The following is a 13,098-nucleotide window of genomic DNA, read 5'->3' as shown; positions in this document are numbered from 1 at the left end:
TTAATCAAGTTCCATGTGGGTCACACACGCGACGCCGGTCAGATGCGAGACATGTTCGGCATGCAACCGAACATCAAACATGGAGCGGAAGTTTGTGGTTTTCCGGACTGGTAAATATTTGCCACACGTTCCTGTCACACTTCACGCAAAGATCAGGCCGTACGTGTGAAGTCTGGAGCCAAAAATACATATTTACATTACGCCCGATTTATGCGGGATCAAAGTTTCTAAACACGGCTTGTGTATTCGGAAATCCCTTCGGTATGGTCCCCGTCAGATAAGTGGAGAATGTAAATTAATTGTAAATTTGAGCCAAACCAACCAACGGGATAGAGCAAGTGTTAATATTTTTCATAACGTGACTATGGGAGTTTTCAACAGTTGCGCTTGCGGCTCTGAAAAAGTCCTGCCGATGAAAAAGTTATAACAAAAATGGGGTTTGTCGACGGCGTTCCCGTTTTCCGTTTTCCAACTGGGACCCTAATAATCGAATCCACCGATCCACAAAACAAGATTATATCGATGAAACCCTTTGGAACTTTTCAATGCACGCGTTCGGTATTTGCCGGTGTGATTGGTCAACCCGCCAACCCGGCTCCTTGCGACGGTCCTAGTTCGAACTCTTCGGCCAAGCACCGGGGCAGGATGTTTAAACTTTAACGACTTTCTTTCCAACCACCCGAACGCCCATTATTATCGTCGGGAGCGGAGATTGCTGCAACGGACAGCAGGCCGCTATGTGCATGTGTCCTTGCCGTTATTTGTGTCGGGCATTATCTCGGGCAAGCCCACGATGTCTTGGAGTGGGTCGCTGGATCAACTTGTCTTCCTCGAATATCCTTCTGCGCTAATGTATGCATGTGCCGGCGTGTGTGTTTCAGGTCCGGTCCTCGGCTATCTTCAGCAGCAGCGGCAGCCTCAGCCACTACGGAGCGGCCATCACATAGGTCAGATGTCAACCACAATGCCGCAAAGCAGACGGAAGCAAGCCCCGGTCCTGAAGGGATAAACACGCGCCACACGCCACGCCAACGCGACGGGCCCCCCCCATGCCTGGCAGCCTGGCCCAACCTGGCCCGCCCCCCAGCGCTTTGGAGTGTCCTTCCGCGTACTGTCATTGATTGAGCCCCCCCTCCAGCCTCGCACCAATCCCCCCCTCCCTGTCCGGGCGTCGATGAGTTAAGGCCTCCCGTTACGGAAGCGGATTTTCGTTCGCCGGAAGTCGTCGTAGACAGGGCGGAAAAGAGAAAGGGCTGAGAACCGGCCATGTCGTCGCGCACGAAGCGCATGAAGAAGTCGTCCTGGGGCGCAAGGGAGCGGGCCGGCATGAGCTTCCTTATCGTCGTGGCGTTCTTCGCCGTCTTCGGGCTGATCATCCTGACCGAGGTGCTGATGATTGACGATCGGGGCCGGGCCGGCAGCATCATCGTTCGGCACGGCAGCAGCGGTGGCCGCTTCGGCGAATCGGTACCGGACTACGACGACGTCAAGGTGAGGCAAACCGAACCTGGAAATTGGGGTTGCGCTCGTGGGCTTTTGTGGTGGTCAGCGCTTTTCATTTGCTTCATTTTACGCAGGACGACTACCTGGACGATACCGGGATCTTCGTGCGGGAAACCAAGTACGGTGGCGCGGCGGTAAAGAACATCCTGAAGAACCAAAAAGGTACGTCAAAAACGGCTCGGCTTTTTTCTTATCCCGTTTTCCGTTCGAATCCTTTGCATGAACCCTGTGATAAGCGTCGTGGGTCCTTATCGTTAAAACCAATTCTCCACTGAAGCCTGCCTGAAGTCCCAATTCGCTTCTTGTAGTGCTTGCGCATGCTAGCGATTTAGTAGTTATTTCGAGTAGCTGTGTATGTGTGAATTGGTGTACTTTTCTTCCACCGCGCCTGCAAAGCGCTGAAACACTCTATTGGCATCTACGTGCACACAGATGCAGCCGAGCCGAGGAGCCCCCCGGTGGTGCCGTGGGGCCAAATGCTACCGTCAAAGATCGAGCAAACCCTGCCCCGGTATCCGGCCGACATGAAGCCCACCGACGGTTCGTGGGAAATCGTCAACGGCACCAGGTGAGCCCCTGCGTCCTTTGGGGGAGCTGGGTGGCCAGTTGCTCATTGCGATTCCCACCACCACACTGCAGGTACAAGTTTTTCGTCTTCTCGGCGTTCTACGATCGGCGCGATGGCAAGCTGGTGCGTATTATCGGGGCCACGAAAACGCGCGGACCGGAAAAAGTGTGGTGCCGGTTCTGGTACCAAACGGGGGCGAACAGCACCAAGTATCGATCGGCGTCCGTGATGGCCCGGGTGAAGGTGAGAAGGCTGGCGCGCAGCGGCGACGCCCGTGTTACGCGGAAATTGATTTCTCGTGTTTTGCTCCCTCTTTGGGGCGCTTTCGTCCTATCATTCGTTTTTTTTTGGTTCGGCCCTTTCGCAGATCATACGTGAGAACTGGAACTTGAAGTACAGCGCGTGCTTTATCCTGTGCCCCATCCGAGGCCCGTATCCGGAGGTGCCGCACCACGTGTCCGTGGTGAGCAAAATTCGGGCCGCACCGGGCAACGTGCTTATGCTGCGTAACACCGACAACGTGAGTACTTAGTAGATAACGCCGCCGTTACTCCCGGCAAGCCCGGCCAATCGAACCCCGCCAAAAATCGGGCACTTTGGCGCGAGATATAAATGCGAACACGGTGCGAATACGGTTTACAGGCTTTAAAACCAAAGGAAATTTATGAACGAATGTTCGCCGATTCGCCTTCAATTAGTACTGAAGAAGGATGCACGTCAAGGACCTCCAAAAACAGCAACATCACCTGAAAGCGTATAAAAAATACAGGATATCGTATCGGAAAATCGTCGAATGACTAAAAGAGATTTAGCAAAATCCCGAGGCATCGCATTGGACTGTGTAATTAATATTTAGACTGAAGTATTGCGTTTGAGGAACCAGTGTTCTATTGGATCTTTCACCATGATCCTGAACCAAAACAAGAAGCTAAATAGTGGTTTGAACCTGATTCTTCGAAACCAGTTCGTGTCTAAAAATGGGCCAACAAGGTGTTAGCATCAGTTTTTTGGGATACGAATGGATTTTTGAACCTGAAGACTTTTAGACCACCTGAAGGAAAAGAATCTTGAAGATTGTCACTTCACGGATGAAATTCATAAATTGGAATCTCGTTGGAACGAGTTCATTGACGTTCAGGGAGATCATACTAAGTGTATAGAGTGTATTTCAAACCATAAAATAGTGTTTCTCGTATCTTGAAGCTTAAAATATACTGCCAAAAAATCTGTTAGTTTCAAATCAAATAATAGTTAAATGTAAACTGTCATATATTTTCAGGATCATACGAAGCGAATAATGGTGTGCTTTTGCGAATAAGACTAACCTTTGCCAATGTCTTCCAACAGGATCCAGATTTTACGAATCGAACGTTTAGTAACATTCCGAACAGCATCGGCGTGTGCGTTAAGCCGTTGCATTTTAACTACGATCAGGTACCGAGGCATCCCGTTGGTAGACACTCTTGGTAGTATTTCTCACTGTTCCCGTTCATTCTAGGCTCTGTATTTGCTCGAGTTCCTGGAGCTCAACAATTTGCTAGGCGTAAGCCACTTCACGTTCTACAATCACACCATCGGCCCGAAGGCGTCCTGCATCTTGCAGCACTACATAAACGGCGATCTGCCGCAACATATCGCACCGTACGGTGCTGCGGTCAGGAAACCGAATGGCACCTCGCCCGAGGTCCCCGAAAGCAACGATGTGTCCCAGCGGCACCACCACCCCAGCAGCCACCACCGCATGCCTACGAAATACAATGAAGACAATACACGTGCACAACTGAAGCCAAAAATCACTGTAAATATTTTGCCATGGAATTTGCGCATGCGATCGCAGAAGGAGATACGGACCGAGGGGCTGTTCGCTTCGCTCAACGACTGCTTGTACCGGAGCATGTATAGGTCAGTATTCAAGGACCCAAGGTGTGTCCTCGACGTTGAAGTGGCGAAGGCTGACGCGCTGACGTATCGTGTGCCTTTCTCGTTGCAGATACTCACATGTTGCACTGATTGACTTGGACGAGTTCATCATACCGCACCATAATGACACATTGATTGATCTCATCACGTAAGTGGCCCTCCCGAAGAGGCGACTCCACTTCGGTGGCTCCGCCGAGCCATGACGCCTTGAGGATGGCCGCAGGAACGATAATAATCACCTTGTTTCTCTTTTCACGCATTCCGCCCGCGGCGGGGCGAAGATGGTTGTCGAAGCGGATCAACAACCGCAACACTGGAGCTTACTCTTTTCAGAATGCATTTTTTTACCTACAGTTTGCCGACGATGCACTTATGTACGAGGGAGCGGGCGGCCCACAGGCGAACCTTCGGTCGGCCCTCACGACCCAGCGTAAGACGCGCCGAAGGTCCAAGCTGCACCCGCAGAAGCAGCGCTCGAAGTACATCTGCAAACCGGAAGCCGTGATCGAGGCGGGCAACCACTTCGTGTGGGAGTTCTGCCCCGGCCGGGGCTCCTTGAACGTGCCGGCCGATGCTGCCATCTTGCATCACTATCGCGTACGTAATTGAAGCGATGAATGTCCCCTACGTAATTCTTTGAACTACTAAAATCTGCAGCGACCAGCATCTATTTTATCTTTATTGCACTACAATGAAAAGGATTGGGTTTGGTACAAGTTTGTACCTTTTGAATATGTTAATTGCAATTTCCTTCATCTACTAAGTTGTTCAACTAGTTTTTTGCCTCGATACGAAAAAACATATGTTTATGGTTTTAAATTCATTTTATTATTTAGTATAGCCTCCGTGAACATCGATGTATTTGATGCTACGAGACTCCACTTTAAGAATTCCATCCCTGAAGCGAAAAACTGGAACGCTTTCAAAATACGCTTCCACAACTGTTATGACGTCATCATTTGATGAAAAACGCTTTTCACGCATGCATTTTTTTGGGTCTGGAAACAGATGGAAGTCGCTGAGGGTTAAATCTGGTTAAAACGGTGGATATTTCAACAATTCGAATATTAATTTATGGACTTTTGTCATTTTTAAATTGCTCTTGTGACTTGGTGCATTTTTCCATTTTTAGCGAATGCAGCACCCATTTTGCAAACAGCTTTCTTCCACGATTTCGGGTGTTGTGTCGGTTTTTTACGTTTTTGACCTGGATCGTCCTGAAGGCTCTTAAGACCACGTTTAAACTCAGAAACCCCCCTTTTAACCCCCTTATTGAAGGCGAAGAGTCCTTAAACACTTTCAACATTGCCAACAACGCCCTTTGGTATCGAGGCAAAAAACTTATTGAACACCCTAGCAGCTGGCCCCACGTCTGAAGGCCAAACGAATCGAATATGAATTTGACCACTCTTTATCCGAGCTATAAATTGTAAAATACCGCCAAGACTAGGTGCGATTGATCAGCGATATAATCCTTATCATCGCCTTTCAATGCCTTCGTGGCCCTCGGCTCGAAATCCAGCAGATTGACAAGCTCCAAAGAATTACCGATCCACTAATTCGTATCGTTTCCGTGTCCCATCCCCTTTGCTTTATGATTGTAGGTTTGCGAATTTGGTGGAGATGATTGCATCAAAACCCCGTCGCTGGTCGACCGGACGGCCCACCGCTACTCGACCCGCCTGCTGGATCGCGTGGGAACGGTCTACGGCTACCTAAAGGAATCCTGCGACCTGCCCGACATCGCTTCGGCCCAGACGAAACCACCGCCGACGCGAAAGAAAGAGCTCAAAATAAGAGTCCCACTGCGACCGGTGGACAGTGAGCCGAGGAATCCGACGGAACCGGCCGACAGTCCGTCAAGTGCGCCCGGAACCGCGGCCACCGGAAATGTGCCACCAGCGAGTGCCGTCGAAGCGATTCTCAAGACGCATTGATCGCAACCCTCTCCGGGTGCACGAAGGCAACGCGTGTGTGGCGGGGCTTGTGTTTGGGATTTGTTGATCTTACACCGCTTTCTTCCAGTTCGCTACACGTACTAGGCTAGCTCGGCGTTTGGAACAAGGCCTCGCTTACGATTAGGTTTATCGGAGAGAGTGACGGCTAGCGCCAACCAACCAAATGGATGGATGTGGTGTCCGCAACCAAAATTCGGCTAATCACCTCGGTGAGGCGTTAGGGATCTCTAGGGTTACCGTCTAGCAGCAAGCAATGTTACGATTCTTCCATTCTGCAGATCGCATAGGTCGCGCATGTAGCGTAATGCCGCTAGCAATTGCTACAGCACTGTGAAAGTAATTCATACCTAAACTTAAAACCAAATGGCGATAATCGTAAACGAAGCACACGGCGACACAGTTATAGAACATCGCATATCAGATCAGAATAGGTATATTTGCGTTTCGTCAAACTAACATACACCGGCAAGTCGGCACTACTTATTTAAGGTCGTTACATAATCGTGATAGTTCCATTTTGTATGCTCGATTTAGTAGCAACATACGTACGCATTCCGGCTACTCTCGGAATGCCCCCCGAGGGGACATTATTCAGCTAAATGTTAGCGGGACGTGCTCAATAGTGTAAAGCAGATTAGTTTTAGTTGTATTTCATGTTCTTTCCGTATTCTACTACCAGAGAGTATCACAGTGGTCCACACGCAGTTCAGTGTATTATCGATATCGAGGTAAACGAGCGATAGTGTCGCCGTCTTCATACACATGGCACAACAGGAATGTACCAATGATTAAGATTACGAACTTATTAAACCACAGGCACAGGCGGAGGTCGGCAGAGCTTGCCGCAGGGAAAGCGAATGGACGACAGAACCAAATCAAACGGGGTTGGGATGGGAATGGGAAAATAAATAATGAACGAAGAGGACATATTTTACGAAACGAACAGTCTCCGTGGCGTTTTCTTTGACGGCGGCTTTCTTTTCCTTCGAACATGGAAACTTTTCAACGGCCAGCGGTATGTGGATTAATGAACATTATTACGACTTATCTAAATATTACCTTATGCCTTTCCTGTAGACACGTGAATCCAGCGATCGTCCAGTGAACGATCTTGTTCGTACGACTCCACTACCTTCAGTATATCCTGTGGTTATGGAGAAGTTTTCTACAAATAATATTATGCTACCCTACAACATTAGAACGCTCTGGGTTTCTTGGTTTGGTTTTTCTATTCAAAATTATGCACCCGAAGAGCGTGTCTAATTGTCTGAGACATTCTGTGCGTAGAATTGATCCTTGACCGCGCGTGTAACACAAACACTGCTCACCGACCGACCCAGGAGGCAGCATTCACAAACACTGCCGGAATCGACCACGTGGTACTGTATCAACAAATGTGTGGAAGCGGTTCAACTAAATCCCAACCCGTACTATGGCTGTACTATTTACCTCCGACGGAGCTACTTAGTCCGTCTCTCGTGAAACCTTGCCAAAAAGGACTCTCGCTTCCAGTTGCTTTCTCTCGCACGCTCTCACCGACGCTCTCCGCTAGTGGATGGCTCTCTCGCCGAAGCTTTCGTCCTTTTTGGGAAGGAGTTCTTTCGAAGAGCGACATTGCGTGGCCATCGCACAAGCTCCACTTAGTCAGTCAGCGGCCTTCGCAGGAAGTGTACAAAAGGCTACCGCACGTTTGTGGAAGCCCCGTGCCCCGTGCGCCTGATGTGTTTCTTGGTGCAGTCTGTGCGGTGTTATTGCGCTCGTCTCTAGTGTGCCAGAGGTAACTAAAACCGTGTGGTGTCTAGCCCATGTGGCTGGAGGGGCTAAGCAATCGATGCCTGCTTACGGTTACATAAATCGGTGTGGCAGTAGTAACGAGCGAATGCAAACAGCTGATAGTACTACTCCGCAGCAGCAGGACGATTGCGGCCGGATTTGGGTCGCAGCGACGTCGACTCTACGGCCAGCTAATGTCTGCTATCGATCGATTGCCGCTCCGCCGCCTGGTACGATGACTCTGACACAGTGATATCATCTCTGGAGTAAGCCCCGTGGTCCCCGCAGAGCGATTCGTCGGGACATCATCCCGACGGAGTGATGAAACATAAGTGTGATTATAACGAAGAAGAATGGCTGTGCCGAGGATGTGTTGCCGTGACGATTACTCATCGTTTTGCCAAAGAAAATAAACCCGTCGAATGATTTACTTTGTTTCGAATCGGAGAGGGGGCAAACGAAATGTGGCGTGCATAAGAGATCAAAGAAGCCGCGTCAGTAACGCGGCTGTCCTTACGGTATCCTGAAGAAAGCGTTGTATTTATGATTTATTTATTTATGTTCAGTTAGGAATGTTTTTTATTAACATGTTTACGGGTGTAGGCGAATAGCACAACCGATTATGTATACGTACGGTGAATGCTGTTGCTAGTGAGTCGAGTATTGCAAAATAAGGAAGTGAAATATTGGCTTGCGACCAAGGTGCTTAGTAGGCGAGTGTAACGTTCGCGGCTAAGGATGGTTTTTGCCATCACTTTTCTCAAATCTAGTAATCGTGGTGCTCTATAATCGATGCTCATTTCCCGTTTTCGTTTCGTGTGTTAGTGCTGCCCGGTGCTGTAAGTGATTGCTCCCCGAAGCGTGAGTGTCCTTATTCTCCGTGTGTTGCGTGTGGAAATGTTTCATCATTGATGGTGCTGGCAGGGTTACGGCGGCGGGTGTAGCTTGCAGCACAGGAAGCTTTGTGTGCGCGAGTGTGAAAGTGTCGAATCCTGAAGGTGGTGCTGGTGGGGCTGGTACTGTGCAGGAAGTGTCGCTGGCATGCTCACACCAGCGGCCAGCTAGGAAGCCAGAGACGAACTGCCAATGCGCTCGGCTAATGTGGTGAAAATTTTCAGCAACAAGTTGATGGTAAGTGTCATTGAAACGAATTTAGCCCTTGGGGGTGATTTGCTATGCACGAACCTACAAACCGGGTGTCCGAATGCTACAATTGCTTGTGAACATGTTGCCCGATTGTCATAATCCCAGCTGGGGCCTGGCGTTGCATTTGGACCCCAGGAAAAAAGCCATTAATTTTGATGCCCGATAATCTAGCGCTGATAGTGAATGCATTCGGCCATGCAGCTACTGCAGTTTCTTATGCCTGCGTTTTCCGAAGATGATACACGCTGATTGCTGCACAACGGGGATTTCGTGGTTGAACAGTGGCAATCTGTTCAGTGGACTAACTTTTTCCAGGAAACTTTTCGCTTTGTTTTGAACGTCGGTTCACAACGTTCCATTTATTTGCTTTACTTAAGTAGTTTATATGAAAATTCAAAGCAGTGAGGATGCTTATAAAGAATTGGACTTTCAGTTTGGCCGTTGTCCTCCATCGTCAGAAATTTCGCACAGAAATTTCTAGAGGCTACTAGATGCATACATAATTTGTGTGCTTTCAAACAGCTTTACCAACCGTTTCTTTTAATTTAAACTTGGAACTTTATTAGACATAAATGCATTATTACATAAGAATACAGAGATATTCCACATTGGTATTGCAGGTATTTAATATGTCTGAGGTATCCAAATGATTGAAGCGAAAATGTTTAGAATTAAATCTATTTAAATTATATGTTATGCTACGTGGTATTGAGTCATTTTAGCCTTACCAAGTTAATTTACGAACCTTTCAAGTAAATGGATGCTACAAACTATTCTCTACACGTGAAACACATAGAAGTATTGGTTTTAGTATTCCACTGGGAATCGTTTTGATGTTGTAATTTAATGAAATGCCTACACCACCCAAATACTGATAAACATATTGCTTTAGTATTTATCCTTTCGTTTGAACTCTATCGCTAGCGGTACAGGAGAAGGAAATAACGGTCGACGGTGGTGTCCCGAAAGTTTTTGGCGATTTGAGGTTTCTTCGCCCCGTTCAGTAAAAGGATCAATATATTTAAGCCTTTGGAGGCAACCTTTATTGTGCTACCAGGAATGGGCCATCCTATCGTCATTTTTGTGTCTATTCACTGTGAGTTGTAAAAAGCCAATCCCAGCCGTTCGCCAAACGCTGGATGCCACCACCATCGTGTCCCTGTACGTCGCTTCGACTTGACTTCGTTCGGTTCGGTAGCCACCCTGTGCCGGCTTGCCCTTCTTACCGTTTCTTGAGCAACGTATTATCCTTTTCAGTAAGAAGTCAAAAAAGGCCCTTCCAAAGGGGCGCCCGGACCAACGGCACCAACGCTAACAGGGCACTCGGAATAATAATAATTCTACTCCCCGATCGCTGGAGTGTGAATGTTATTCATGGTGTGTGAAGGAAAATTTGCGCATTATAGCAGGTTTACTCCCGGGGACCACGGACCTCCCAGAACACGGTGGCAGGCGGCACGGTGTGGCTGGCTTCGGAAAATCGGAAAGCTCAAACCACACTTCTCGGCACTCGGTGTATACCCGGAGGGGAGTGTTTTTCTTGCCATCCTGCCAGCGCCTGGCCTGACCCCGCACTAGCCGAGCCGAGGACCGAGCAACCCAAGGAGAAACCAAACCCACTAGACGAATCGCAAAATCCCGGCCCTTCTTTTCACGGAATGTCTTTAAACATGAATAATGTTTAGTTTATTTCAGCAATGCATTGCATTATTTATGATTCATATGCGTCGACTCGTGGCCCTCGCACACCCCGGGGGCTTTGTATACGGCCCCCGTAGGAGTGCGGCGTTTTCGCCGAAGCGCAAGGGTTTCCGCGGTTGCGAAAGTGTCTAGCGCCTAGAGCGTCTACCATTTTCTCGCCAACACACGCTAGCTGACAAGTTGCACGCCTCTTACGGTGTTCCCATATTGACGTGGACAGGAGCAGAATCTCTCGCTCAACTCAGAGGGAGAACCGGTGTGCTTTGCTAATCCGGTGCAGTGTAATTTGGAATCATTTCACAATGCGCTAAATAAGTGCGCAAAGTGCGATTGAAGACAAGATGCAATAACGAGAGCATCTTCCGGAAATGATCATTCGCTCTCATGTTTATTGGCCGATCGTCAAACCGGAAGTATGATGGAATTGTGCAAATTAAAATTTTCGATGGAAAGTTGTTGAACAAACGTATTGGAATGGTGCTGGACTGCTTCTGTTCACTTTAATTGAGAGGTTTTAATTGCCCACCATAAAGTTAGTATCTTTTCATACGATAAACGACTTAATGTTTTAAATCGGGAGTTTTAACCCTTTTTTCAGCAGAATGTAGGGCAATCGTTGCTAGTCCAAAATACGATACTAAAATGTTATAAATTACAAGTGTCTGCAAATTGATATTGCTTGATTTAGAATAATGTTTCATGATTTTATCAATGCCTTCTAATATCATTATATGATTATGTGAAGTATGTAATGAACATCTGGAAATGGAAAATCAATGAACAGGGTTCATGTTTTAGTCAGCTCGGAGTTGTAATGTCGACTCTTTCGATTTTGTTTTTTAAAGTAAATAAGTAATTTTTAATAATAAAAGTAATCAACTTTTTCTTTTTCATGTTTGCGAATTTATGTATGCTTTTCAAACACTTTTGCTCTTTGTTCGTTTGGTTACGTATTTCCGACGCTCCACAGTACGTTATCATTATCACAGTTCTATTTTAAGTAACCAGAAGTTGCAACCCCTTTTGTTTGATTTTCACCCACAGCTTTGCTCGATTGTACCGATTTCTGGGAACTAACCAAATTAACGCACGATGTCGATCTAGAGCATTACAGCCGGTATTAAACCGCAACCCACCCTGCCTCGGATGGACTGTCGGATTGCAACTTGCTGTCGAGAGTAAACATACAGCCATTGTTTATTCGATGAAATGCGAGAATATTTGTTGCTGCCGAATAATCTGGGGCGGAATGTGGAATTTGATGTGCACGGGAACGGATACGGGAAAAAACTTTAAAGGGAAAACATGTGCCAGGAGTCCTGGCCGTCGGATTCACGGACGCATTCTTCCGCTGAAACATGGATCGGTAACATTTTTTGCATAGTCCGCGAAAGTCCATTTTATGTCCGTCGGACGGACGCGTGGACGAAAGCCTCGGCAATCCGAGCCATGACCTAGCGTCACCCATGTTTTCTGGGATCTAGCTAGCCAAGGACTAGGACATTGCGCGATATACGAAAGGTTAAGGGATACGCTTTGCGCCAGTCGAAACTGAACGCGAGAGCCATTGGAGCGAGACCTCAAACAGCGTCGCTCTTCCGGGTGTACGATTATGTTGTGAGTGAATTCTCGGCCCCCTGCTCGTGTGCTCACCTGTAAGTGGAACCGGAAACGATAGCTTTGTAAAGCTTTTCAGGGAGCGAAACGTCAACAGTCAGTTTGTGGTTCGTGACGTTACACGAGCGGTGTTCGGAGTGGCGTTTCACCGCTTTTGGCCACATACAATGGGTAGTGAAGTGAACCAAAACCGAGCCCAGATTAGATTTCGATGCTGTAAGCCACCTGTGTAAGATACAATTATACGCAAGATCCAATTTTGCCAAAAAAGCTCAAAACTGCGCTGATAATAATGATGGTGATTTATCTAAAAATATAGTTTTTTCGATTGTCCAGTTTGGTCTACGACAGCGTATTGAACGAAACAAAAATCGTCCAAAAGGATTAGTTCCAATTCACACTGCACCACCACCAGTGAACCGTAATCCTTCGTGCGAGAAATGCGTAAATATTTGCGAATTCGTATCAATTTATTAACACGACAGCTACGTTACTAGGTGCAGGTATTACTCGGCAGGATCGAAGGGATTGGGGTTTGTACAAATCTGAAGAGAGATTAAATTGAAACCTAGTTATGCAATTGATTACGATTTTCCACCACCTGAATTGCTCGTTGCGAACGGTGGAGGTAACAAAACATTTTCGGGAGTCCTGAATATTTTGTCAAAAACAATCAGTGAGAGTGTTCAAACGAAATCATTGCCGTTGTATTTCGTTGTTCAGATTTTAGGTTTGACACTAGTGAATCGTTCGGGTTCAAACAATCAACTGTCGTTAACACTGGATATACCACACCAGTCATTTTTACTGGTCTTAAGATAGCGATTTAAGATACACTTTTTTATTTGGTTATAAAAAACAAACGCCTTGATATGTTTCGATGCTTGAACTTTTATTTGAAAAGTGCATTTA

The 13,098-nt window shown here is 47.3% G+C and overlaps 1 protein-coding gene across 1 annotated transcript; it reads left to right on the top strand.

Moving 5' to 3' along the window:
- The first annotated feature begins 1,266 nt into the window (after positions 1 to 1,266).
- Positions 1,267 to 6,772, top strand: LOC131209879 (uncharacterized). The gene is made up of 10 exons (XM_058203031.1): positions 1,267 to 1,491; positions 1,578 to 1,665; positions 1,900 to 2,071; positions 2,143 to 2,314; positions 2,439 to 2,591; positions 3,419 to 3,505; positions 3,570 to 3,973; positions 4,062 to 4,139; positions 4,273 to 4,588; positions 5,596 to 6,772. The coding sequence occupies exons 1-10, from the start codon at positions 1,267 to 1,269 to the stop codon at positions 5,926 to 5,928; spliced, it is 2,028 nt and encodes a 675-aa protein (XP_058059014.1). The 3' UTR covers positions 5,929 to 6,772.
- Positions 6,773 to 13,098: the final 6,326 nt, after the last annotated feature.

The sequence above is a fragment of the Anopheles bellator genome, chromosome 2, assembly GCF_943735745.2.
Source record: "Anopheles bellator chromosome 2, idAnoBellAS_SP24_06.2, whole genome shotgun sequence".
Lineage (NCBI taxonomy): Eukaryota > Metazoa > Arthropoda > Insecta > Diptera > Culicidae > Anopheles > Anopheles bellator.
The sequence above is the reverse complement of the archived record's forward strand: the minus strand, read 5'-3'. Positions and strand labels throughout refer to the sequence as shown.

Coding starts and splice junctions, on each gene's coding strand:
- LOC131209879 (XM_058203031.1), top strand. CDS start 1,267: ATGTCGTCGCGCACGAAGCGCATGAAGAAGTCGTCCTGGGGCGCAAGG. Junction 1,492..1,577: donor CGGACTACGACGACGTCAAG/GTGAGGCAAACC, acceptor CATTTTACGCAG/GACGACTACCTGGACGATAC. Junction 3,506..3,569: donor TGCATTTTAACTACGATCAG/GTACCGAGGCAT, acceptor CGTTCATTCTAG/GCTCTGTATTTGCTCGAGTT.